This window comes from Myotis myotis, unplaced genomic scaffold, assembly GCF_014108235.1.
Source record: "Myotis myotis isolate mMyoMyo1 unplaced genomic scaffold, mMyoMyo1.p scaffold_m19_p_12, whole genome shotgun sequence".
Lineage (NCBI taxonomy): Eukaryota > Metazoa > Chordata > Mammalia > Chiroptera > Vespertilionidae > Myotis > Myotis myotis.
This window is the reverse complement of record NW_023416316.1, coordinates 6,506,412-6,534,034: the sequence shown is the minus strand read 5'-3', so window position 1 is coordinate 6,534,034 and position 27,623 is coordinate 6,506,412. Positions and strand designations below refer to the sequence as shown.

The window sequence follows — 27,623 nt, the reverse complement described above, 5'->3', positions numbered from 1 at the left end:
GCGCGCCGTGCGAACAGAGTCGGAGGCGGCACCGAGCTCGCAGTGCAGCCCGCGCTTCCAAGCGTCCGCGCCCGGCTGTCGGTGCCCGCTGTGCCCGTCCCGCCATGGCCGTGGGCACCTTCTCGCCGCGCCCGCTGCCTCTGCTCCTGTTGCCGCTGCTGCCGCCGCTGCTGCTGCACGCCGGCCCGGTGCGCGCCGAGAGTAAGGTACGCGCGGCCCTCCGACCAGGGCGCTGCTCCGTGGGGAACCGGCGCGAGGGGGCGCTGTGGCTAGGGGTGCGCGCCAAAGGAGGGGGCGGAAGACCCGAGCGGAGGACCAGGAAGGGAGACCGAACCTCGGGCTTAGCGTGGAAGCCGCGGGGACCTGGCTCCCAGGAGAGGAGCGCGTGGGGAAAGAAGCGCTGGAGATGGTAGTGGTGCTTGGGGCCCGGGCTGAGGAAGGGGCGCTGTGACCCAGTCCAGTGCAGGATGGAGGTCAGCACGGAGAACCGGGACGAGGGAGAAGGGGGCATTAGGAGGTTGGAAGGGGCTCAGACAGGAGATGCAGTCCCCAGCCGAGGGAAGGGATTCCTGGAGCGCTGGGCAGGGGCAGTTTGGAGATCTGACTCAAAGTTTCCATGGAAGGCTGACTCACGGGGGCAGACCCTGGGTAACTGCTACCCAGCGACTCCCAGGTTTGTAGCAGCCCCGGGGCCAAGGCTTCCCGGCCATGCTGGGGACCCAGAGTCCCTCCCCAGTGAACCCATCTGGTCTGGCCCCGGCCTGCCAGGGACCTCATGCACCCGCTAGAGCAGTGGTTCTCAACCTTCCTAATGCCGCGACCCTTTAATACAGTTCCTCATGCTGTGGTGACCCCCAATTTCATTGTTACAAATTGAACATCATTAAAGCATAGTGATTAATCACAAAAACCAATATGTAATTATATATGTTTTCGGATGGTCTTAGGTGACCCCTGTGAAAGGGTCGTTCGACCCCCAAAGGGTCGCGACCCACAGGTTGAGAACCGCTGCTCTAGCGGACACGTGTCTCCAGAAGTGGCCTGAGCTGTTTTCCCTGTTAGCTGGAAGGATCTGCCCTGGTGTCCCGCAGACCTGGGTTCAAATCCTAGCTGGGTGCCCTAGCGGCTTCAGCTCTCTGAGCCTCCATTCCCTTGTGCATACGGGGAACTATGACACCTCCCGCACCCTGCATCCGCACCCATCACCATCTCTGTTAGTGCGTTCATGCCTCTAAGATGTTTAGCACCTCACCTGGCATTTAGTAGGTAACCAATACATGACACAGTGATTATGAAATCTCACCACACGGGCTCTAAAAGGGGGTGAGATCCAGAATGCAGAGAGCGCACCCTAGTGTCAGAGCCGGGCCCCTTGAGAGTGTTTTGGAAATGACCCAGCGAGGAGGACAGGACTGGAGTTAGTGAAGGGCAAGAGGGAGGCAGGGCCCTGCTCGTGGAGCGTGAGAGAGAAGGAGTGATTTCTCTCCAGCCTCTTTCCTGTGCAGAAGGTGAGGCTGTCCTGTCCACAGGCAGGTAAAGGTCAGAAGCCACTCGCCACCCAGTAAGTATAAGAGCATGGGCATTGGCAGACCCTCACCTGGAAGATTCAGCTCAGGGTATGAAACCAAGTGGGCTGCTGTCCTGACCCTGTGCTTCAAGGACAAGAAGGGAATGAGTATCATTCCCATTTTATAGATGGGCAAACGGGGGTGTGTTGAGAGGCAGCGGCTTGTGAATAAAAAACACCTGGGTTCTGGTTCCTTGTTCTTTGGCTGTGTGACCTTGGGCAAGCCCCTGCCTGTCTCTGGGCTTCAGTTTCCCCATCTGAAAAACTATGTCTCCCCAACTTCCCTTCCATATAGGGCCTTCTAGGATTTTCCCTGACCTGGCTCAGGTACAGGAACAAGGGAGCAACCCCCCCCCCCCCCCCCCCCCGCCCCATAACCCGATCAGCACTTTGCTCCGCCCATCTATCTGGCTGGGAGAAATACTGGGTCTTGGGCATCCTCTGAGCAACGCAGAGAGAGGGCTGTAGAGCTTGTGGGGGAGGGCTCGCATTCAAAACAAAGCAAAGACAAAGCAAACGCAACACCCTGTTTGTGTAGTGAGTCAGCCAAACACTTGCTAGGTTGTGTGTGTGTGTGTGTGTGTGTGTGTGTGTGTGTGTGTGTGTGTTTAGTTGTCCCAGGGCAAGCTGGGGCTGGTGGGGTGGGGAGGCACATTCTAGAGTTTGGAGGACGGAGCAGATGGGGGACTCAGGGCAGCTCTCCCCCAGACACCTCCCACCCCGCGGCTTCAGCCAGCTGGGAAAAATAAAAATGGGTGAATTTACTTCACATTCCTCAGCACAGCCAGACTCCTGCTGGCTCGGTGGAGAGAGTTGTTTTCATTATCACCCTCTCCCTCCCACAGAACAATCCTCCTTCCTCTCTGAGCCTGTCCTATTTTCCCAGGTTGGAGGGAGCCCAGGGGAGGGCAGGCCTGGGGACTAGAAGTCCAAGGGGTGAGCTGGCCCCTCCTCAGGATTCCTGTTCCTAGGAGGTCCGGGCTCCTCTCCTGCCCAATCCTTTCTGGGCTACGGGGGCAGCTTCATCCTCACTCACCACAGATCTCTGTGGTCTCAGCCAGCTCCCTGCTCAGTGTGTGTTAATTTTGTGTTTATAGCAAGGTCTCTCCTAAAGAGGATTTGCCGTTTCCATGTAAGGAAGTGCTTTGTCCAGCTTGGGAATGGGAGAGGGAGCTCATTGCTTCCCTAGCATTTCTGAGGGGCTGCCCAGCGTGGAGATTGGTTGGGATGGACAGAGAGGTAACCACATAAAAACCCAGCCATGCCCCAGAGGCCTCTGGGAACCTGCTTTTTTGCTGTGCGTCCTTGGACTGTGGTGAATTTCCCATTTCTACCTCATTTTCTCCATCTGTGAAAGGGCTGCTGGCGCCTCGCTTCCTCCATGCACTCAGGTGTGGGGAGGGGGTCTTTGGTCAGCCCCACCAGGGACCAAGGTCTGAGCACAGGGGAAGGCCTTGACTGGAGGGAACTGGGCCAGGGGAACAGGAGGCGCTGGAGCAGGCGGCGGTGTCCTGGCCAGGCTGGTCCCGGGGGCTTAGGTGTTGCTGTGCCTCCGCTCCAGGAGTTTCCGCCTGTGGGTGTAATTGGAAACAGGCTCGGAGCAGGCCAGGGATGCAGTGATGGAGACCCGCACGCAGAGAGTGTGGGGCCAGCCCCGCAGGGTCTCTCTGCAGGGAAGACCTCCCCCAACACCCCTGTTGTCTGGGGGGCCCAGGACAAAGCCCCGAGAAACATCCTGTGTGCCCCCCACGCCCAGCACTTACATTCAGGATCTTACACAGCCCTCCTGCCCACACTCCGAGGCGTCAGTGGTCCCTCCCTGTCTGACAGACTCGAACACTGAGGGGCAAACGAGTCAGGGTGGGGCTGCCCAAATGTCCTGGACAGGGAGCTGGAGGAGTTCGGGGACTCTTGGGGTTCCATGGTTCTTGGCCATTAGTGGGCACCCAGATGCCTGGGGGGCCTGAGAGTCTGTCAGGGGGTGTCGCATGAGCAACTGCATTCTCCAGGTGGGCCCCGGTGACTCTGAGGTGCATCCCCTGGTTGAGGACTCATAGAGGTGACAGGGAGCCATGGAGGTCTGTGAAGAGAGTGACAGGTCAGCAGAGAGGAGCTCTCGGAAGACGAATCCGGCAGAGAGGAGGCTGCTGTGCTGCCCAGAGAGCAGTTACTGTGGCCTGAATCAGGCTGTGGCTGTGGAGTGGAGAGCAAGGGAGAGAGATGGGGAACACTTTGGGTGAAGAATCAGAAGAACATGGCGGATGGGGTGTCCAGAGTAAGAAGGAGGCTCCGCTCTGGCCGGTTTTACTCCGTGGTTAGAGTTGCCCTGAGGACTGAAGTGTCACGGGCTCAGTTCCCAGTCAAGGGCATACGCCTTGGTTGCAGGTTCGATCCCCGGCCCCAGTTGGGATTCATGCAGGAGGCAACCGATTGATGTGTCACTCTCACATTGATGTTTCTCTCTCCCCTGTTCTCTAAAGATCAATGGAAAAAATATCCTCGGGTAAGGATTAAAAAAACAAAAAAAAGGAGGCTCAGAGATCTGGGTTGGGCAGGAGGGTTAGACATGGGTCTGGGAGAAGAGGCTGGGTCCAGTTTTGGATGGATGAAGTTAGGGATGCCTGCGGGCATCCGGGGAGAGGTGTCCAGTTGGCAGGGAGCTCTACGGGAGGGAGGGAGGTCTCTGCTGCAAGAGGACATGGAAGCTGGCATGAGAGAAGAGGGAAGACTCGACCTCAAGGTGTCACCATTTGAGCCTGTTCCAGTTCTAGAACATTTCACAGCTTGAATCCCCTCTTCCCAATTCCAGCCAGATTTCTCCATCTCTCTTCAGAAAAACCTCAATTACGCCTTCTTGCCATCTCACTGTGGGATTTCCTTGCAAATACCTAGGGACCTTTTTAAACACTGTCCACCCCCCCCCCCCCCCCCCACTTCTTGGGGCTTTGGCAGTGTGTGCTGAGCCAGGCTGCAGGGAGAGATGGGGGGCTGAGGCAGGGGTTTCCTGCTTGGCAGCACCTCCTGCCCTCATGCCGAGGGCAGAGTGGGTCAGGCCTGGTGGGAGCCCCAGGTCCTATGCTCCCCCAGAACCCCCTTCTGTGTCCCAGGTGCTAGAGAAGCCCTTGCCTGGTGACTCCGGGTGGTCATGGGAGGAACAGCATGTAAAACAGACCTGGGAGTCAGGCTGTGCTGTGTGACCCTGGGCAGGCCCTTAGTCTTCTCTGATGCTCAGCTCTCTCCTCTCTAAGATGGGGCGTGGTGAGAGCAAGGAGAGGTAGAAAGTGTGAGGGAGGGTTGTTGGCAGCAGCTCTAATAGCAAGTGCCACTAGGGAGCAGTCACTCTGTGCCAGGCTTGGTGCCAGGCACGCCGCACGCATTGACTCATTGCAGCCTCAGGACAAGTTTACGAGGAAAGGCTGTTGCCTCCCCACAGCAGAGGAGAAAGCTGAATCTCGAGGGTCAAGGCCCTGCAGGGAGGAGATGTGGGGGCTGGGGTTTGAGTCCGGGCTTGGCACCTCATCATGGAGCTCAGCCTCGTCCAAACAAGCACCACAGGACATGGCAATCCCCGGAGGTCAGGCCCTGCCTGGGCCCGGCAGCTGCGGCTGGGAGCAGAGGCCCTCTTCCGACTCCTGCAGGGCTCCAGGCCTTGGCTGCCCCCATCAGGACATAGCACCTCATCTGCGGAGGGAAGGAATGTTGCAGTCTGATGTGGAGGCTGCTGCTGGGGTGGGTGGGGTGGGCGTTGGGATGATGGCTGGTTCCCAAGGAGGAGGCCTCTCTGTCCTGACCACACAGACCGCACCCACATCCACCCGCCGGGCTCCTAGCTCCACCTGGGGGAGTGGGTGGAAGTGGCGAGCTGGGAAGGGGGCCCCGGAGTCTCCAAGGAGGAGAAGGTACTAGCGGTGATCTGAGGAATGAATGTTCAGGCCCCCAAGCCTGGCTGTTGGTGTCACGGGCAGGGGAGAGTCGCCCTGCAGAGCCCACTGTACACTTTGCCTACTGGGGGCCCAGGACAAAGCTTCCACCCACAGCTGCCTCCTTTTCCCGCTGTCCTCACTTCCCAAAGGCCTGGCAGTCCACCTATTCTGGGTTCTAATCCCCTTGAGCAAGTCAGTTGATGGCTCTAGGGTTCAGTTTCCTCCTCTGTAGGACGCTGCTAAGAATATCTACCAGTGCACCCACGTGGAGAAACAGTCGGCCAACCAACCCCCATCCAGGATTCCTGGTGCAATAACAGCTACACTCTCCAGACGACTGTGTGTGCCGACACTGACTCAGCACAGTCTGGTGTTCGGTCTCAGTCCACGCAGTCCTGTGTTGGGTAGGCACTCGTAGTGTCCTCATTTTACAGGTGAGGAAACCGAGGCACGGGGAGGTTAAATCATCCACCCAAGAGCCCTCAGCTGTAGGTGGCCCAGGGCTGTCTTCCTAACCATTGCCCCACCCTCCCCAGCGCGCAGTGTGTTCTCAATAAATGTCTCCTCCATGGACTCTGCCCCAGGTTTGCCGCCTCTATCTACCGTCTGTCCACCAAGCAGCTGAGTGAACTTCCCATGAGGCAGATTTGATCCTGACTCCCCCTGATGAAAACCCTTCCATGATGCTCCCATGTTTTCAGGAAGAAGCCAAGATCCTCAGCCCAGTTTCAGGGCCCTCCATGGGCCAGGCTCTGCCACCCCAACCCTTACCTCCTGCCACCCCAGGCTCCCTGCAAGTACCAGCCAGGGTGACCCTCCTCCAGACTCCCAAGATGCCAGGCTTGTCTTTACAGATTTGATTTGCTTGGAATGCCTTTCTCCTCCTTAAAGATGTCCCCATGGGGTACCCTCCTCCGAGCCGTGTTCATGGGTATCTTTGTGCTCAGAGCTTACTATGCCAGCTTCGCCCTCCATCTATTTCTTCTGCACCTCCAGCTGTCACCCAGGGCCTGGCAGAGGCCAGGGGCTCAAACAGGTGTCTGAAGGCTCAGAGACACTGCTGGGTGCCGGGCTTGGCAGAAAGCCCAGAATTCAGTTGGGCTTGGTGGCTTCAGTGAGAGCTGAGTAGCCAGGAGACTTGGGGTGTTTGTTAACTGCGCCAGGAACAGCTGCGCCCCAGGAGCCCAGAGCTCAGAGTGGACGGGCTGAGACAGCTAAGGGAGTGGCTGGTTGGGGCTCCCAGTGCCCAGCTGGTGTATCAGGACAAGGTGGGCTGGAGGCGGTGACTGAGCGTGGCACCTGCCACTGAGCTCACTGAGCTGACTCCCACAGCCACGGAGTCCTGCTGACCCCAGTGACCAGTGACACAGTTAGACACTTGGGTGTGCAGCATCCCAGGGGGAACTGAGAGAAAAGGGAGGAGGCGAGGGAAACCACGAAATGGAGGTCATGTTATTTCATTTGATCCTCACTACCAGGAGGCGGGGCATGGAGAGTCAGCCACCTTCCCTCTGAGGGAACGAGGCTCAGAGAGGTTATGTAACCTGTTTAGGGTCACACAGGGTGCGGGGGAACAGGCCTATAGAAGTAGCAGAGACCAGTGATTTCGATCCGAAGTCAGGTCTGCCGCCAGATCTTTCCAGTCAAAGCGGGGTGACCTTGGACATGTGACTTCACCTCTCCGAACCTGTTTCTTTAGCGGTATTAATAAAGACTCACACTTAAGGTGCACTCACTATGTGCTGCTCTGTTCTTGGCCACATTAACTCTTTTAATCTTCACAACAGCCCCACAAGGCCGGAGCCCGTTTTACAAATGAGGAAACAGGAAGGCTGAGTTGCCCATAGGCTCACAGTTTCTAACCCAGGCTCCAGACACCAGGCTCTTAGCCCTGTGCTCTCGTGTGTCTGAAAAATGCAGGCCTGTTTGTCCAACAGATACTTACAGAGCTCCTACTCCAGGCCAGGCAGGCACTGTTCTGGGGATATACAAGGGAACTAGACAAAGTCCCTGCCTCTAATGGTGCCTTCAGCAGAGTAGAGGAGACCAAAAAAAAAAAAGCACACAGATATATTTCAGATGGTAATAGGTGCAATAAGGAAAAAGACACTAGATAAAGGGACAGGGAGTAATGGGAGGTGGGTGGTCAGGGAAGGCTTCTTGGAGGAGCACAGAATTTACCATTTTAACCATCTTAAAGTATACAACTCGGTGGCATTTAGTGGATTCAAGATGCTGTGCCACCACCACCACTACTTCGTTCCAGAACATTTTCTCCAGTCTGGAAGGAAGCCACGGGCCCTTTAAGCGGTCACTCCCCCTTCCCCTCCCGCTAAGTCCCAGCAACCATTACTCTGCGTTCTGCCTCTGGATTTGCCTCTTCTGGACATTACTATAAATGGAATCATTCAATACGTCGTCTTCTGTGTCTGGCTTCTTTCATTTAGCATACATGCTTTCGTGTGTATCGCTACTTAATCCTTTTTACGGCTAAATAAGATTCCACTGAATGGATGTACCGCCTTTCATTTACCCACCAGCAGTGGGTGGACATTTGCCTTGTCTCCACCTTGTAGCTGTTGTGAATCGTGCTGCTATGAACATGCCTGCGCAAGACTTTGAATACCTGCCTGCAATTCTTCGGGGTATATACCTAGAAGTAGAATTATGGGGTCATATGATAGTTCTGTATTTTACTTATTGAGGAACAGTCAGATTGTTTTCCATAGCGGCTGTTAATATTTTAACTAGTATTATTATAACCCTTCTATTTCCTTGTAGTGGATGCTAGCTTCTCAGCCATCTCTAACCGCCTTCACAAAGGTGGGGGGTGGGGAGGCTGGATTCTGCTACCCCTTCCTCTCCTCTTTCCCTCCCCCCAGCACTGGCCTCTGGCTCACCTGAAGCCCCTCTTGCAGGTGTTTGGAGACGTGGACCAGGTGCGGATGACCTCGGAGGGCTCCGACTGCCGCTGCAAGTGCATCATGCGGCCGCTGAGCAAGGACGCGTGCAGCCGGGTGCGCAACGGGCGCGCGCGCGTGGAGGACTTCTACACCGTGGAGACCGTGAGCTCGGGGTCCGACTGCCGCTGCTCCTGCACCGCGCCGCCCTCCTCGCTCAACCCCTGCGAGAACGAGTGGAAGATGGATAAGCTCAAGAAGCAGGCCCCCGAACTCCTCAAGGTAGACTTTCTGGGTTGGGAGTGGGAACACCTGGAGGAGCACCCAGCATGGGCCGGCGCCAGGTGGGCTGCCCGTGGAGAGTCCACATGCTCCAAGGCAGGTGCTGCTATACCCCCATTTCTCAGGTGAGGGAACAGGCTCCCTGCAGGGCAGCCACTCCTTGCCCAACACCATGGGGTCCGTAGGTGATGGAGGCAGCATTTTTTGGCTAGTTGCCCTGAATATATAGCCCCCGACCATCTAGTCCGGTGTTCTGTATTTTACCCAAACCCGTTCATCTGTCGGCACCTCTACATGGCATTTTAAATTTCATGACATTTTATTGTTTTAAATTAGTAATAATATTTCCCATATTCAAGTACCACCTGCATGCCAGATGTTGTGCCAAGCTCTCGTTACAGATTATTCCTCTATATGTTTAAACCGTTCTATGAAATACGGGGTCTTTGTCCTCAAGAAAAGAACACTGAGGTGGGGAGAGGTTAGGTCACTGGCCCACGCGCTCACACCATGGCAGGTAGCCTCAAGGCTGTAGCGTCCTTTATGGGAATTTTGTGCTCACACCATCGCCACCCCACGCCATAGGCAGATTAGAAAGAAGCACCAGCTCTCGGGGTCACAGCACAGCCCGTGCCAGCAGCGACCACCAGGACCCAGGGCGTGGATGGGCATGTGCAGGCGAGATCAGTCCCACAGCCAGCCAGGCCCCTTGGTGCCATTCCTACCGCTCAGCTTGGTGCTTCGTGGGCTGGGATGGGAACCCAGGCCCTGCTGGGTCCGGAGCTGTTCTGAACCACAGCGCTCTCTTGTTTGCCCTTTGGAATGGACCAGATACCTTGGCGCTTTTGAGAGTATCTTTTTATCTTATAATTTCTTCCAAACATGTGGGTGTCACGATTGTGAAGTTGACTGAGCTGTTTGTTACCCTCCTTGTCAGCTAACAAGTTAGCTTGCCATTCTCATGGATGCTGGCAGAAGACACAAGCCTCCTGGGTCAGAAACAAAGGACTTTATTACTCAGAGCTGCCAGAGTTCCTACATATTCTTGCCCTGGTTCTCCCACTCCAATCCCCGCAGGGTGATAGAGTGAGGGCCAGGTGACACTTGCACACAGAGTGGGGTGTTTTTCAAAAGAGGTGTCCCAACTTGGAGAATGCAAATCTTTTATAATGGGCGCTGCGCACGCCTTCCCGGCTCCAGAAGGAACACCGTCTCTATGTCCCAAGGCTGTTCACGGTACGACGAGATGGCCTGGAGCCAGGACGGCCAGTGCCTCCGCGTGCAACACACGCAGAAAAGCAAGAGACCCACGAAGAACTGTCTCCCGACATTCGACATTCGGCTAAAGATGTTTTCCTTACATTTACCTTTAGTTGTATTATTGTAACAATTGAATGGATACCAAAACTCTCAAAGTTGGGGTGTGGGTGGGGGGTTGTTGACTTTTAAGCTAAGTGGCCTCTGACAACTTGGCGGTCCCTGGACCACACTGCCTCCTGGGGCTTCGCTAAGGCCCTGCAGACCCCAGGCACCGAAGCCATAGGCCGGTCTCCAGCTCTAGGGACAAATGCAACTTCTGCTCAAGTCCACTTCTCAATAACTAAATAACTTCTCAAACTGCTGGACAGGAGGCTACTCAAAACCTTTCCGTAAAAGCTGGCTAACGTCGTCCTTACCACAACCTCTTGGAGAGGGAACTTATGGTCCCAGCTTTACTTGTGGAGGAATCTGAGGCCCAGAGAGAGACTGTGACTCACCTATGGTCACACAGCAAGAAATGGCCAGCACTAGGATTTGAGCTCAGGAATTCTCTGCTGTGCCCCCTTGCCCATGGGAGGGGTCCCTGGCACACAGGAGCCCATGGAGGTTTCATTTAGCCTTAAAGGACTGGAGCGGGGTGACCGCAGGTGGGGTTGCAGGAAGAAGAGAGGATATTCTGCCTCACTGATACCCTAGAAACAGAGGCGGGTACCTGAGGGGTGCCCACAGAACCCCAAGAGGAGCAGGGGGCAGGGAAAGTATGACACAGGGCTGAGGCCCCTCCCATTTGGCTTGGCTCTCCCTCCCTCAGCAGAAGGCTCTCTGTGGGCAGCCCCGAGGAGAAGTTAGAGGAAGCCCGTGGGGAGGGTAGAGGGCACCCCTGCCTTATGCCCGCCCCTCATCCCTACCAACCCCTTCTCCTCAAGCTAAGAAATCCAGCTCTGATTTGGCCTTAGTTACTTGATTCTGAGCAGGAGTGAGGGGATTCCAGGTCCCCTTTCTTGGGGAGGTTGGCTGCAGAGCATACCTCTCACCTCTCCACTCTCCCTTGAACACAAAGCAGACATAGCCCCACCTTGAGGAATCCCCAGTCTTATGGGGACATAGCTCCTGATCCCAATAATGGCAGCATGATTGGTGCTGGGTCGGGGGACGTCCCAGGGACCGTGGGAACCAAGAGGAGGAGGTAGCATTAGAACTGGGCTTTGAGGGATGTGTAGGAGTCTCTTGGGCAGAGCAGAAGTTCGGGCATTCTGGGTGAGAGCAAGTGGAACGTGTGTGGCACGGGATGCTTCCCTGCCCTCTCTCTGCTTCAGCCCCGCAAGCCGCCTGTTGGTGTCTCTCACACAGCGCTCCTCAAGCTATCTATGGTGAAAGACCAGTTGTTAAGAAAAACCTGTCAAGAACCAATACTTTTGTAAAATACTCTAAAAATAATTCTTAGAAAAACGAAACAAAAATACACAGGCACAAGTCGAGTGTTTGATTATTGAGAGTCAACATATGAAATTGCTCTGCCAAATGCTGCAAAAGTCTATAAACGCCCCTCTCACTGTTGAGAAGCATTGTATCACAGAGGAGTAAGGAGCAGGTTGGCCCAGCGCTGGTCCGCAGACCACGCTTGGAATAGCCCGGCTCGAACACACCATGTTCCCTCCCACCGCCAGCTCTTTGCACAAGCTGTTCCCTTCGCCTAGAATGCCTTCCTCCTGCCATCTTTGCTTTCTCAGTGCTCAGCTCAATCAAAACTTCTTCCCTGGCAGACTTGACTAATCCATACCAGCTCCCAGACAAGGTCACGCCGCACCATGAATGCTCTGGGCACCTGTGTGTTACCGTCTGCGTTCCCAGAACCGGCACCTCTCGGCTACTCTCTGCATTCCTTGCCGGCCTGTGAAGGACCATGAAGCCTTGTGTCTGTCTTGCTCATCACTGTCCTTAGTGCCTGGCCCAGCATAAACATTTGCTGAGGCTGAAGAGGGTAGCAGGGGTAGACCAAGCAGGGTGCAGATGCCAGGCTCAGGAGATGACAAGTCACATGTGGGCAGTGGGGAGCCATAGGAAGTTATCCACAGGGGAGAGCCTCATGGTCTTGGCTGAGCTTTAGGAAGCCAGTTTTTAAATATATATGTATGTATATTATTGATTTCAGAGAGGAAGGGAGAGAGATAGAAACATAGAAACATCAATGATGAGAGAGAATTATTGATTGGCTGCTTCCTGCACGCCCCCTACTTGCCCTTGGCTGGAATCAAACCAGGGACCCTTCAGTCTGCAGGCCAACGCTCTACCCACGGAGCCAAACTGGCCAGGGCTAGGAAGCCAGTTTTGGTGTCAGCAGAGTGAAGCCGGAAGGTTCCCATTTAGCCCCCTGGCCAGTAGTCGTTATTGCTGATATCCATGAGGCCCTTGCTGTGTGCTCACACTGTGCTGAGCCCTGTCCAGTTTACTGCTCCTCACAATCCTATTGCCCCATTTCACAGAGAAGGAAGCTGAGGCACAGAAGGATCTATGTGCATGGTTCTCAGACTATGCTCCACCAAGCCCTCCGGGTACCGGGCAACCTCATGGCCTAAGCAAGGTTATAGGGGAGCAGGAAGGACTCAAAGCCCTACCCCTGCTCCCATCAGAGTCCCCACCCTCTTTTTCTGTTTTAGAGAGCCACGTCTACTCAGAGAAAAGCTCTCTGCTTAAAACAGCTTGAATACCTCTGGGAGGATGGGAATAAAACTGTTTAGGAAGCAGTGGGCCAGGGCCAGCCGGGAGCGCTGGCCTGCTCAGGCCCTGAGAAACGCTGCAGGGCTGGGAGTGGGCCGTGCTGGAGGGCGGCTGGAGGAGCTGCCCTGCGGAGGAGCCAGGGAAGCTGATTTCCCAGCCAGCCCCTTGTCCCTGACACTCGCTGTCATCCTAGCCAACTGGAGGGAAATGTCATATCCTGATGAGGTGTGAGAGCGAGGGGGAGAGGAGGGGCCGCTATAGTGTAGAGCCCTGGTCTGGAGACCCAGCATCGTCCACTGACCTGCTGTGCAGGCCCCACCCCCTTCTTTCTTTTCCTCAGTTTCCCCATCTGAACACAAAACAGGAGCAGTAAAGCGTGATAGGCCCTACCATAGAGCACCTGGGTGGCCTTGGGCAGTTACTTCCCCTTTCTAAGGTGCAGCTTCCCAATTTATACGATGAAGACAAAAGGTGTCCAAACCCTGTCTTTGGTTGGGTCCCTAGAGCAGACCCTGAGGCGGGTGATCTGTGTGCGGGTGACTTATAATGGAAGTGCTCCCAGGAAAAGCTGGTACCAAAGTGGGAGATGTGGGGGCAGGAAGGGAAGGCAGCCCAGCAGGGCTGTGGTCACAGGCCAAGTGCCGGCCTCAGCCCCAGGGGACGCTGGAGTGAGTATAAATGATGGCCCTTAGATGCCCACGCCAGTCAGACATTGCCAGAAGGACATATGCTCCCAGACACTCTGGAGGCAAAGTGGCTCTTTGAAGAGAGTCACAGATGCAGGCCGGTCCAGAGAGGCCCCTGGAAGCCAGGCATGGACACAAGAAACAGTAGGGGGGGGTCCCCAGGGGGTTATGGTTAGAGCTTCCTCTACGTACCTCTGGGGGTGTTGTGAAGATTATGTGAAATAGCCCATTAAAGCCCCTAGCCCCGTGCCTGCATGTGATAAGCACTCAAAAGATGGGATCTGCTGCTTTTCTCGTGATTATTAGCAGGCGAGGTCTAGTGGGTGCCGAGGGCCCACGCAGGCCATTCTGAGCCCCTGGAGTTCTGTGCCGAGGTGGGACTCCTTGCACCCTTCATGCGGGTCCTGTGCTCTGCCCTCCCCCTGACTTGCCCTTCCCCGGGCAGCTGCAGTCCATGGTGGATCTCCTGGAGGGCGCCCTGTACAGCATGGACCTGATGAGAGTGCATGCCTACGTCCACAAGGTGGCCTCCCAGATGGACACGCTGGAAGAGGTAAGAGTGGGGCTCGAGCCAGAGGCCAGGCTGGCACCGTGCTGGGGGCCTGGGCAGGGTCTATCTTGACCCCGGTGGCTGCTGAAAGCTGGACTCCAGCAGAGCTGGGAGGGGGAGACGCAGGCCATAGGGTCCAGACAGTGGGGAAGAGGTCTGACGGGCTCCAGGGACTGCGGGAAACTGGAAGGCTGGGTGGAGAAACTGAGGCACCTGCTGCTTGTATGAAAGGGGTGGGGAGGGGGCTGGAACCTGCACTTGCCCTCAGTTCACCAAGACCAGGACCCACACATTGCAAACTTCAGGGCCACCCTTCTCATAAATGCCACGTGAATGGTGCCCCCCTGAGGTGGTGCATCATGGTGATGCCCAGTGACTGGCTGAACACACGGGGGCCAGGCTCAAGGCACCTACCACGGAGACAGTGTCTTCTCCTGGTCAGGGCCACTGGGCTGGAGGACGGGCAGGCAGCTAGGACTGCCCCCCGAGGACAGGGACAGAGCTGGGCGAGCAAGGGTTCCAGGCTGCAGGTTCGAGGTTTGCATCTCTGCTGGCACGGCCTGGCCTCCGCCTGTTTCCTGCATCCGGCCTCTGCTGGGAGCCTGGGACATGCAGCTGCCAGGAGCGGGCGTGGGGGCTTCCTTTCCCAGCTTCCTTTCCAGAGGGAGGGGGCACCTGGGCATCCTGTGCCCAGGGTGGGAGATTAACCCCTTACTAACCCCAAAGTTGGGGGTCACAGTGGCTTTAATCACTCAACAAGTGTTTGGTGAGTATCTACTATGTGCCAGGCCTATGCCAACATGGGAGAAAGGTAATACCGACTGTATTTCTACTGGCAGCAGTGTTTCCTGTGCACCTAGTACATGCCAGGCTCTCCTCTTGCTGACTCAACAGTTATCCTTTGATTTTTCCGCTTGTAATCTAAGGAAATGTTAACTCACTTCACACAACTGGGAGCCAGACAATCTGGAGGGGATGTCTGCTGGGCCTGGAACAAATCAGAAATGATTTCCACAGCCGCAAGGAAATGATTTTTAATTCTCTCCTGTTTTGCATTATCTGTGCTTTGCTTCTGTTCACTAAGTGATACGACAAAGCTTGTTGCTAGCCTGGGAGGACTGGGGAGCACAGCCTCGCTCTGAGGAGCTGACCTCCTCTCCCTCTTCCCTTGCAACGGAAGTTCTCAACCAGGGCCCTCTGCTCCCCAGCGGACAGTTGGCAGTATCTGGAGACATTTTTGGTTGTCAGAGTTTGGGGGAGTGGGTGGTGGACGCTATTTATTGGCTTCTAGTTGGGTAGGTGCCAGGGATGCTGGTAAGTATCGTGTAATGCACAGAAATGCTTAGGACACCCCCCCACCCCCCCACCCCCCCCAAATCACAGCTGCCTGACAAGTGTCAGCAGTGCTGAGGCTGAGAAACTCACCTTGTCCAGGTGACTTCTGTCTTCCGGGCGATCTAGTTTAGAACTCACTTTCTTGTTCTTAGCATCTCTGCGCGTCACCCTGATATTTAGTTGTTGTGGTAAAGATCCTCATTTAACAGGCAAGGACACGGAGGCTCAGAGAGGTCAAGTCACCAGCTCAAGGCTACTCAGCCAGGAAGGGGAGAGCAAGGATTTGAACCCAGCTCTGTCCAACTCCTGCCTGCTGCCTCTTGGTCCCTGAACCTGTTCACACCCAGGTTATCTTCTCCTCCGTAAACATTTCTACCAGTGAGAGTCGGACGCTCCAGGGCTGCACAGCAAAGAGGTGCTTCCTGCATCTGACTCATTTCTGCTTCAGCTGAGAAGTAGACTTGACACAGGAATTCCATACAGACCCAGGCCCGCTGGGGCATTAGGGACCTGGGGCTGATACCAGGCCACCCAGCTTCCCTGAGTCCTGCCCAATGGTCAAGGTCAGCCTGGGCAACAGCCTGGCGATGGGGACCCCTGGGTTGGGGGATCACAGAGAGAACGCGGAGATTCTGAGCAGTCCTGTTTCCAGCAGGATTCAGAACCAAGGACCATGAGGGGGTCGATGGGGGCTGCAAAAACCAGGGGGGTCCCCAGCAAGTGGGGGACAGGCAGGCAGGAGCAGAAACCTGGGAGTAAAAGCGGTGCTCAGTGCAGTGGGAGGAGACTGGGGACCAGGAGGGATCAGCGTCTCACCCATCACAAAACCCCAAAGAGTTTCATTATTTGAGCATGTTATTAAAAGAAGGTATTTATGTATCTCTTGTGAAATTAAGAGGTAATTTTAAAGTAGCAACTTAAATGACGAATTCATACGGTGGCCGACTGTACGTCCAGAAAAGGAATGGCCAGCACTATATACACAGACATGGGAGAGTTCTCAAGATCGGCTCAAGTGAAAAAGCGAAGTGTTAGGGAAGAAAAAAGGAAAATCCATAGTAATTGGCTGAGAAACAAAAGTGGGAGGAGGACATAGTTTATACCCGTTTGTATCTTTTCAATGTAGCACTGTGAACATATTTCATCTAATTTTTCATTCATTCACTTTTAAAATAAAGAATAACGGCAGGGCCTTTTAGCGGCATGCTTTATTCCAGCCCTGCTTGCTGGTGCTGCCCCTGCCCGTGAGAATGGGCGGCAAAGCCCCATGGCAGGAGCCGGGGTGTCCCCCCAGGAGGAGGGGTGGGGCGGCCAGCTGAGGAGGCTGGACAGACCTCGGGTCCGCCCCCACAGAGCATCAAGGCCAACCTGAGCCGCGAGAACGAGGTGATGAGGGAGAGCATGCGCCACTTCAGCGAGCAGCTGAAGCACTACGAGAACCAGTCGGCCATCATGCTGAGCATCAAGAAGGAGCTCTCCAGCCTGGGCCTCCAGCTGCTGCAGAAGGACTCGGCCACAGCCCCTGCCGCCGCCCCCGGCCCTGCCCCCGGCCCTGGTAGCAAGGCTCAGGTGAGACCATGGCTCTGATTGTGGCTGGGCTTGGGAGCACAGTGTGCCAGGGCCTCAGCCCTGAGGGCAGCTGGGTGGGTCTGGGGCTGCAGGACAGGGCTGAGGGCTGGAGCGTCCACGGCAGGGCGGGTGCAGAGGGTGCCTGCTATTCAGTGAGCCCATCGGCCAGGTGAGCTGGGAGCAGACGCGGGGATCTAGCCCAGGAGTCCGCTCCCTGAACCAAGCACTTGGCAGAATTCTCATTCCCATTTCCAAACTCGTGGGGACAGGGTCATCGGGATGACCCTCCCTGCCTGGCCCTGGGAGACCAGGTCTGTTGCAGCCAACCACTTCTAGCCGCCCCTACTGTGGCTGGGCCGCTGGCTGGGTCAAGCTTGCTCAGGGGTAGATGGGCAATGCCTCGCAGACCCCTGCACAGTAACACCACATCCTCCAACCCAACCTGGGGTGAAGGACTCCTGCAGCAAACCCCCAGACATTCCGTGCTCAAGCTCAGAGCACAAAGTGAGCAGAGGTTTGTCACAGGCACAGCCACCCTTGACATATAACACACCGTTGTGCAAATTTGACAAAGGCCCTCCTGCAGGCAAACACACTGAGGAAAAGGGCGTCCCTCTGGGCAGATAAATTAGAAAGAGTAGCCCCCTTGAGTGGACAGATTGTACAAAGGCTCCTTCCGTTGAGGACACACCAGGGCGTGAGGCTTGGCTAATGGAGTAAGACCAGATGTCAGCCCCATTCGTGCCCCTTCGCCAGTCACCTGTGTGCAGGACACAACCCGCACCACTCACAGCGAGCGGCCTTGTTTTTGGTGAGTGGGGGATGAAGGGAGCTGCTGTTGTAGATTCCTGCATTGAACCCGACTCCCTCACAGACATCATCTTAGTTCATCCCATAGCCACCTGCCAGGAGGGATGCTCTTCGCCCATTTGGCCGATGAGGAAATGTGGACCGTGGGGAGAGGGTATCTGCACTGGGACCAGAATGGGCTGTGTGCCTGCCGAGCCCATGCCCTCCATTGCCACCCTCGGCCTCCTGCGCTGACATTGTGATGTTGGGGCCATTGGCATCTGAACCGGAACCACCTAGGGCTGGAGCCTTGGCCCAGAGCTGGCTTTCTGCTTGTTCTCCTGCCAGTTCCACAGGCGTGAATGAACCACGCAGAGTCCAGATTCTGTCCTTGCTCTGCCTAACGGAGGTTGACGTCACAGGCCCTGTGTTCTTGTGCCAAGCCAGCACCAAGGGCATTTAAAAGGGAAGGAAAAGAACAAAATTTTAGGAACTGAATGCCCTAAGGGCAATGCCTGAGTGACCAGCTGTCCCAGGTGTGCCAGTCTGCCCAGGGCTGAAGGGTTCCCAGGATGCGGACTTTCAGTGCTGAGATGGGAAAGTTCCAGGCACACTGGGAGGAGTTGGTCACCTTGCCGAGGGGCCTGAGAACCCCTCCTCGGCCCAGAAACAAAGACCAGTGAGTGAGAGAGACAGAGATGAGAAGCTGACCTGGTGGTCGCTACCTCCCCATGGAGCTGACTATTGCAGTCAACCCCTTTGGGGAGTGTATAGGAGTTAGGAAATGGGACAGGAATCTAACCCACCAGGCTGGCCGTCAAGCCTGCAGGGGAGCTAGAGAGTCGAGTGGGGAAACAGGTACACCCCGGTCATGGATGTAGCCACTATGGGAGGAAAGCTGTGGCTATGAGCAGCTGGGATGCATGGGGTACTCTGAGCACCAAATCCATGACCAGGCAGCTGCCACAGGTGGGTTGAGTCCTTCCAGCCCTCACATGCTGAGCCTCCATGACACTCCCACAATATCCCTTCTACCAGCCCCAAGTCTGAGATTTCCCTTCTCTCCTAGGACACAGCTGGAGGGAAAGGCAAAGACAGCAACAAATACGGCAGCACGCAGAAGAGCTTCGCAGACAGGGCCCTCCCAAAACCTCCTAAGGAGAAGCTGCTGAAGGTGGAGAAGCTGAGAAAGGACGGTGGCCAGGGCCGATTCCCCCAGCCCACAGTCAGGCCCCGGGCCCTGGCCCAGCAGCAGGCGGTGATCCGAGGCATCACCTACTACAAGGCGGGCAGCAGGGAGGCGACCGAGGCTGGTGAGTTGGAGGGGGGTTGAAACCTTGGGGAGGGGGGCTTGCGGATGGCTGGCCACAGCCCAAGGAGGTCCCACAGGGACCAATTCAGTCCCAGAATTCAACTCCGCTGGTTGCCTGTTGGTGCCCTTCGCTCATGCACACGGTGGGATAATATCCCCTCATGGGGTTGTGCGGATGGAATGACAGAATCAACACAATGGGCCACTCAGTTCCTTTCCAGATTCACAGCCGTCTCCACCCTCACTGGACTTCTCCTCCTTCATCCAAAGATTTGCTGCAGGTCCACTGTGGACTTGCTGCATTGCCCAGAGATTCTGCCTAATATGGAATCAAGTGGGAAAAACCGAATCCATGGCCAGGCAGCTGCCACAGGTGGGGTGAGAACGCAGGGGCTGCAGCCAGGCCCGGGTTCCAAAACGTGACGTGGGCCCTTTGGGACACTTCATGTTTCCAGACTGGCCTTGGGATGGATGGCCTCTCCAGCACCTCCCACTTCTCACTCCCCAAAGAAGAGCCACAGACACCTGTATTCTCCCTGCAGCCCTTGGTGGATCACAGTGAAGGACAACAAAGTCATTAACTAGAGACAGAAGTTCCAAGAGTAGCCAAATTTCTGGGCCACCACCACTAGTGTGGCTCCTGGCTCTTCCTCCAAGACCCTCTGCAGATGCCTGCTCTTCTCTGATATCCCTGAGAATGTCCCGAGCCTGTTCCCCTCTCCTGGGTCCTGCTGACCACCTCCCCTCAAGGCCCTCTGCCCAGCCTATGCCCAAGGGAGCTGGGAGGGGGGACTGTGAGGAGCCTGTCTCCTTCAAGAGCCCCCTCAATTCTTGGTTTCTCAGGGCTCAGGGGAGACTCCCCAGCCCCCGGTGCCAGCTGGTGGCCCTGAGTCCTGCCAGCTCAGCCTGGGCGGCACAGAGCCTCTGACCCCTGGCTGGGACACTGCCCAAGAACAGCTGCAGGCATCTGACCCTGCCAGCGAGGCCCGTGGGAACAGCCCCTGCCCTGGCAGGTGCCCAAGCCAGGCCCCAGGAGGCCCCCGACCAGAGGGTGTGCCCCATTCCTGAGAGACCCCAGGGGCTGCCCTACAGTGAGTCATGGCTACACCTGTGTGCAGAGAGGAAGCCCAGGCCAGGAAGAAATCAGGTTCTGGTCCTGGAGTCCAGGCGCCTCAGTGCACCCCACTCCATCACAGCAACACCATTCCTTTGTCCCCGGCATCACAGTTTTCTGTACTTCACCCGGTATCATCCTTGATCCAGGTGAGGAACCCAGCTCAGAGAGGCGAAGTGACTGGCTCCACGTCTCACAGCGAGTTGTTGGGACTGGAACCCAGGTCAGCAGGCTGCAGAGCCTGCCTTGGACCCCTTCACAGCTCTGTCCCCAGCGCTGAGGGGTCTTTGTCCCTTTCTGTGTGTCATTGAGTCTGCTTTCCAGACCTGATCCAACCCAGCCCGGAGAAGTGTGTGGGTCAGGGATGACCCACATGGCTCCAAACCAGGTCCCGTGGGTGCTGAAAAAGGCCTCCTGTGAGCAAAGCCCGTGCCCATAGGGGTGGGGAAGAGGGGAAGGGGTTGCCAAGAAAGTTGAGAGATGGGAGATGGGAAATGAGGGGACAGAGAAAGACAGGGGCTGGGGTCCGGAAGGTGGCGGGAAGCTGGCTGCACCCGCCCCTCCAGCTGGAAGTGTCATATACTAGGTAAGAGAAACCTGAGGGTGGGTTCCAGGGGACAGGACTGGGAGAATGTCCGGAGATGGCTTTCTGCCTCCTGGAACTGAATCTAGGAAATGAAATAATTGGCACAATGTGTCTGACACATTGTGAAATAATTGGCACAATGTGTCTGGGAGGAAAGAGGTCTTGTATTTGGCAGAATCTGTGCACATGTACACATTTTCCTTTAATCAGCACCACAGCCTAACACGGTGGACCTTTCACTTCACAGAAGGGGAAGCTGAGGCCACTCAGCTGGGGGGCTCCGAGCTGGTCTGCTGCCCACGAAGCCCACCTTTCGAGGCCTTTCGCTCCTCAGGCCTCCCTGTCCTCCGCATGGCCCCAGAGCTGGGCGCCTGCCGGCCTGGGGAGGAGCCGGGAGCGGCAGGTGCTGCTAGGGGGTGAGCTCAGGGTCTTCTCTTCACAGACAACGCCCTCAGGGGCACTTCCTGGCTGGAACAGCTGTCGCCCAGGGAGGAGGGCAGGCCGCCCGAGCCCAACTCCGCGGAACATGAGGAGCCTGGGCCTAGGGCTTCTGAGGGAGCAGACGTGGCCCCTGGCACCCCCTCCTCGAGGCCAGCCACCACCCCAACCCCCAGTGCCACCACCAGTCCCCTGCCCACTGAGCCACCTTCACACCCAGAAGTCCCCAGGCAAGGTGAGTAAGCCTCCCAGGGGTCAGCAACCTACGCACATGGGCCTGATCCAGCCTGCAGCCTGTTTTTCTCCCGCCCTCCAGCTGTTTCTACATGGTAAGGGGTTGTTTAAAAAAGGAGAAGATGGGGCAAAAGAATGTGGTCTGGCAAACCTAAAATGTTTACCATTTGATCCTTTACAGAAAAAGCTTAACAACATTTACAATGAAACAGGTATTTTCAACAAGTTCTTTTTTTTTTTTTTTTTAATATAATTTTATTGATTTCAGAGAGAAAGGGAGAGGGAGCGATAGAAACATCAATGGTGAGAATCATTGATCAGCTGCCTCATGCATGCCCCCCACTGGGGATCGAGCCCGCAACCCGGGTATGTGCCCTTGACTGGAATCGAACCTGGGACCCTTTATTCCGCAGGCTGACGCTCTGTCCACTGAGCCAAACTGGCTAGGGCTCAGGAAGTTCTTTTTAAAAAGTCACCTAGAATCCCATCATCAAATCCAACAACTATTTCACGTCTTTATTTCCTCTGTCCTGTCTCTGGCTCTGTCTTTAGGTTCACATGTGTGGGTTTGGCTGGTGCCTTTAGTAGAAATCCTCCTCATAAGTCATCAAGCCCATCCATTTGGGCATCTTGCCTGCCCGCGACAGCAAGCCGTCCTGGGCCCGGGCACACGCCGTTTTTAGGAATCTTTCCTAAGGATCCATCAGCGATTTGGACAACAGAAAATTGGACATAATCTAAAGCTCTAACACTGAGGGGTCTGGTTTAATAATTTCTCGGGTGGCCTGGTAGAACCTAGAAGTCACATCATTAAAAGGCCATGTACTGATGGGAGAAATTGCTGAGTGGAGGGAAAAAGACAGGATATATTCGGAAGAACCATAGTTTTCGTTACATGACTGTACATGTAAAGAAAAAGAAGGAAATGTAACATGCTAGAAAGTTTCTTTGGACGATGGAATTCTGAATGGTTTTTATTTTCTCCTTTGCTGAATGTTCTGTTTTGTTTTTTCAATGATCAGACATTGCTTTGATCACGAGGGAAATAAAAACAAGAGGCTGCAAACAAAACATCAGGAGGGATGTAGGTTAGACCAGGGAGTGTTCCCAGGACTGGTGCCCGGACTTGGAGCCCGTGGGTCTGAGTGCCAAATGCTGCTCCCCTCGCTCCCCACAGGCAGGGAGGCCAGCTGTGAGGGCACCCTCCGGACCGTGGACCCCCCTGTGAGGCACCACAGCTACGGGCGCCACGAGGGAGCCTGGATGAAGGACCCGGCCGCGCAGGATGACAGGATCTACGTCACCAACTACTACTATGGAAACAGCCTGGTGGAGTTCCGCAACCTGGAAAACTTCAAGCAAGGTCGGGGGCCCTGGAGATGGGAGCGGGGCAGGATGTGGGTGGCCTGGGCGAGTCCCCCATGGAGGGTTGGCCCTCCTTGCCCTGCGGTTTCCTGTGGTCCAGACTTCCCCAGCCTGGCCGAGCTCCAAATGGTCAGCCACCCCAAGAAGGGGAGTCTGGGGTACCCCCTAAGTGCTAGCACCATGCCAGGAGCTGGAAGCCCCAGCAAAGAAGATGGACAAGGCCCTGTTCTCATGAGGGTAACTCACTGTCAAGGGGAGCAATACTTAGAGTTTCCACTGGTGCGTATTATATGCTAATCGCCTGTGTGAGTCAGCTCATGTTGTCTTTATAATCCAGGAGGTGGGGGTTACCACCCTGTTTTACAGGTGAGCAGGGCCCCAGGCCTCAGAGGAGCTGCAGGTCTGGGCAGGGAGGACAGAATGTTGGTTATCAGATCTGCGGCATGGTGGGGGAAGGGGTCATTTAGGCATGGCCCACGCTCCAAAACTGCAGTCTTCCTTGGAAGGCAGAGACTTAAAGAAACAATTTGAGTACATATAGTGTTAGAGGGAGAGCTCAGGGGGCAGTCGCAACCCTGCCGGGAGATCAGGGAAGACTTCCCAGAGGAGGTGATGCTGAGTTGAGCCCTAGGGGAGGGAGAGAAAGGAGAAGGAAAGCTGTTCCAGGCAAAGGCCCGGTGTGTGAAGAGGGTCGGCAATGAGAAGAAGCACTGTGACATAGAAGGGGGGTGCAGGGCATATAGTGAGAGAGTGGCTGAGGCCGGCTTTGTGTGCCCCATGAAAGAATTTGGACTTACCCTGAGAGCTGTGGTGTCACAGGGTATGACCTGGAACAGCTGAAGTCCTTCCTCTGCCAGAGCAAATTGGCCTGGCCCCTGCCTCGAGGGGCGCAAAAGCCAATGAAAGGTGCAAAGACAAAGGTGTGGGAGGACAGAGGAGAGGCCCTGGCTCAAGCTGGGGAGATCAGAGGAAGCTTCGTGGAGGAGGCAGCATGGGCCAGGGCTCTGAGAGATAAGGAGGCCTTCCCAGGCAGATAGGATGGGGCCTGGCCGTCCAGATAAAAGGAGCAGCATGAGCCACAGCAGAGGGCTGGCGTCAGCCTGTTTCCTCCCGGGCAGACGGGATACTAGTCCTTCCTTGGTGGGGCGGCGGGGATAGGACGGTAGGCCCAGCTCCAGGCCCACAGCACACTCAGTACCCATGGCTTGCTGAGCCATCCCTGAGCCCTGGGTGGCCTCACTGGTCCCTGGGTGAGCCGAGGGTGGGTGTGACCAGCTGCCCTGCACACGCAGGTCGCTGGAGTAACATGTACAAGCTGCCCTACAACTGGATCGGCACGGGCCACGTGGTGTACCAGGGCGCCTTCTACTACAACCGCGCCTTCACCAAGAACATCATCAAGTACGACCTGCGCCAGCGCTTCGTCGCCTCCTGGGCGCTGCTGCCCGACGCCGTGTACGAGGACACCACGCCCTGGAAGTGGCGCGGGCACTCGGACATCGACTTCGCCGTGGACGAGAGCGGACTGTGGGTCATCTACCCCGCGGTGGACGACAGCGACGGGGCCCAGCCCGAGGTGATCGTGCTGAGCCGCCTGGACCCGGGGGACCTGTCGGTGCACCGCGAGACCACGTGGAAGACGCGGCTGCGGCGCAACTCCTACGGCAACTGCTTCCTGGTGTGCGGCATCCTGTACGCCGTGGACACCTACAACCAGCGGGAGGGCCAGGTGGCCTACGCCTTCGACACGCACACGGGCACCGACGCCCGCCCGCAGCTGCCCTTCCTCAACGAGCACGCCTACACCACCCAGATCGACTACAACCCGAAGGAGCGGGTGCTGTACGCCTGGGACAACGGCCACCAGCTCACCTACACCCTCCACTTCGTGGTCTGAGCGGGGACCTGTGCCCACAGGAGAGGAGTGGCGATGGGCACGGCGGCTCTCCATAGCGACTCCTGCAAGGAACTCCATCAGCAAATATTTATTGGGGGTAGGGCGGGGACAGGGGCTAGGCATATGGCATAGCCAGCAGAAAGCTTCCTTAGCGCCCAGTGGAGTGATCGTTGCTTCCACTCCAGAGCACTGTGCCCAGAGATTCATGAGCACTAACCCACCTCACCCTCCCAACAGCACCCTTGGAGGTAGAGATAGTTAAGCCCATTTCACAGGGGAAGACACTGAGGCTCAGAGAGACAACATTCCTTGCCTCAGGAGCCAGTTTGGATCAGGCAGGCCACGTGTCACAACAGCCTCATTTTACAGATGAGACTTGACCATGCTGCCCCCTGTGTCTGTCCCTCTCCCCTCTTCTAATTTCTCTTGTTCTCACAACTCTGTCTCCCTTCCCAGGGCTTCTGAAAACCAGAGGCCTTTGGGACCAGTGCACTGATGTTGGGTGGAGGCCAGGCTCTGTGTGCCACCCCAGGTCCCCGTTCTGGCTGAGCGTTGGTGGCCCTGGGCTTCGGGCCCTTTGGCTAAGGTCCCTGCTCCTTGGCTGTGGCCAGGCCTCCTACCCTACCCCACCCGCTGTCCAACCACATTCCAAACCTCCATGGTCACCCAGCCACTGAGCAGAAACCACACCCCAAGAAAAATACCAGCCCCCCGTTCCAAGTTCCCCCTCCCTCTGTACTCAACTCTATTTTCTCTTCTTCCTCAGTGCTGTCATTTGTTTCTGCAGCAACAGCTGAGAAGGCTGCAGACAGCTGCCTGCCAGCAGCGACTCTACCAGGGCAGGGAGCCGGGCCAGCCCCCAGGCTCCCTCTCCACCCATAAGAGCTGACTCTGGCCACATACCCAGGCCCTGGGACCGCTCCCCAGTCCCTTCTAGAGCCTCTGGGCCTGGGGTCTACCTTGTCCTTTCACTCTGGGCATTTCAAGCCACAACCTATATGTACTCAGGGATACCTCCAGGTCGGCCTTGAGCAAGACGCTAGGCCTGAGGTCAGGGTGGGGCCAGGACGAACCAGATTCCCTCTTCTTTGTCAGTCCTGACCTGGTCATTTGGTGAGATGGCCCAGCAGCCTGGGGAGCTGGGGAAGGCGAGATCGGAGCAGTCGGGTCCAGGGGAGGCATTGGACCTGGTTGCAGGGAACAGCCAGAGCCCTTTTCCTGGCTTCAGAGATGTTGGTGCCAGGGCTGCCCCGAGCCCAGGACCTGGGGCTGAGCAGCACTGGTGGATCTCCCACCTGGAATTGCTGATGGCTTCCTGAGCCTCAGATCCAGGCAACAAGACCTTGCAGCCTGCCCCTCATCTGCTGCGGACAGTCTTTGTAGAGCTGGGAAGTTCTCCAGTCCAACTCCCTGCTTCACCAAAGGAGAAATAGGCCCGGAAAGGTTTAGAGAGGGCACGGGGCCACACTGGGAACAGGATACAGCGATTTCCTTTGGAAGGTCTCTGTCTACATCCTTTACTCTCCTGGCTTAGAGGCAGCTCTGCCTGGGAAGGCGATAGACTCCCCAGCACCCAATCCATCCCAACACCTCAGAGAGGTATTTACTGCTGATCCCTACACACCCAGACCCCACTCCCCCGCATGCCAGCTCCTGGGTATCTGTATATTTGGACACCCTGTTGTCACCTTAGGAACTCTAGCTGCATACCTGAGAGGGCAGGGAAATGCATTTTGTGCTGAATACATTTCTTTGTCTCGTCAGGTGATTTTGTATCGTCAGGCATTGTCAGGTGATGTTGTTTTGCTTAAGCTGTAACTCACCCCTGAAATCAAGGGGAACGATGACGCCCAGCCGAGCAAGGCCTGACTCATAGTGGTGGATACATCCAGCCTCCTCCACCCAAGCATCCCGCTCCACTCACAGGCCCGTAAGGGGGCTGCGTGTCCCTTGACCCTGGGTGTGGGTTTTACAAGACTGTGTCTTTTATGATATCACAGCCCAACCATGTGAGAAGTGTTCCGGCTCCTCTTTCTCCATTAATCTGAGAAAAGGCAAAGTGAGAATGGACTGATTTTGAAATATTAAAGGACAAGCAAAATGGTTGTCTGGGAAGATGATTCTGGCTGCAGCCTCCAAACACTGACTAAGCCTCTTCTGTTTTCAGGCCCTTGTATGTGGGTTGTGTGGTAGGAATAGTTATTTTCCTCATTTTACAGATAGTCAAACTGCAGCCTAGAGAAGTTAAGTCACGTAGGCAGTTAAGTGGAGGGCGAGGTTTCAAAATCGGGTAAGAAACCATATTCATTGACTCATCAACCGTGTGCTAAGCATGCCATGTGCTTATTCTTGCATCTCCACAACAATATACGGTATATACTCTGAATATGCCCATTTTACAGATGAGGAAACTGAGATGAAAGGACTTATCTCAGGTCACAGTGCAGCTTAGTCTGTGGCAGAGTTGGGGTTTCAGGGCTGGTCAGTATATTTTCTATGCTAACTGTACGCCACCCTAGCAGCAGCTCTAAAAATGGTGGCTGTTGCTTTTATTCAGTGTGGCCAGGCCACAGATTACATCCACATATGAGACCCAAGAAGAAGGTTGGGGTCAGCTTGGAAAGAGCCTTGAATGCCAAGCCAATCACATTTAGAACAAAGCCAAGTATAAATTAACAGAGAAAAGAAAATTCTAAGGCGATTAGGTTTATACCAAAGCCCCAAACTAACGGTTGTTAGGAATCTTGTAACCAGTCATGTTTTCTGTTTTGCTTTGGCCACTGGGAAGCTCAAAGTCAAATGTGCTATTATTTTTAACAATTGTACTGAGTCTCCCACTGGACTCTGGCTTCGTTCTAGTCCTCCTGCTTTTACCTTTACCCTAATCTCTTTATTTTTATTCTATTGTATTTTATCTATTTTTGTAAGTTGCCACAATCCCTTGTTTGCAACATAGTGGCGTATACCTAAATAAACACATGACCAAAAGCTTGATTTGAAAGTCTTGACTAAATACAATGGTCTACATCCTTATCGTAACACAGACATTTAATAACTTTTTAAAAATATTGAGTTTTTTATGAGACTTGGCCTCGTCA

The 27,623-nt window shown here is 55.6% G+C and overlaps 1 protein-coding gene across 2 annotated transcripts; it reads left to right on the top strand.

Annotated features, from left to right (window-relative positions):
- Positions 1–27,519, top strand: OLFML2A (olfactomedin like 2A). Of its 2 annotated transcripts, XM_036329690.1 has the most exons (8): positions 1–206; positions 8,409–8,672; positions 13,782–13,889; positions 16,575–16,790; positions 18,649–18,892; positions 21,034–21,264; positions 22,441–22,626; positions 23,921–27,519. In XM_036329690.1, exons 1-8 carry the CDS (start codon positions 105–107, stop codon positions 24,523–24,525), a joined length of 1,956 nt encoding a protein of 651 aa, XP_036185583.1. In that variant the 5' UTR covers positions 1–104; the 3' UTR covers positions 24,526–27,519. The 2 variants fall into 2 exon arrangements, with proteins under 2 accessions (XP_036185583.1, XP_036185584.1); XM_036329691.1 differs by lacking the exons at positions 1–206; positions 8,409–8,672; positions 13,782–13,889; positions 16,575–16,790 and adding an exon at positions 17,978–18,548.
- Positions 27,520–27,623: the final 104 nt, after the last annotated feature.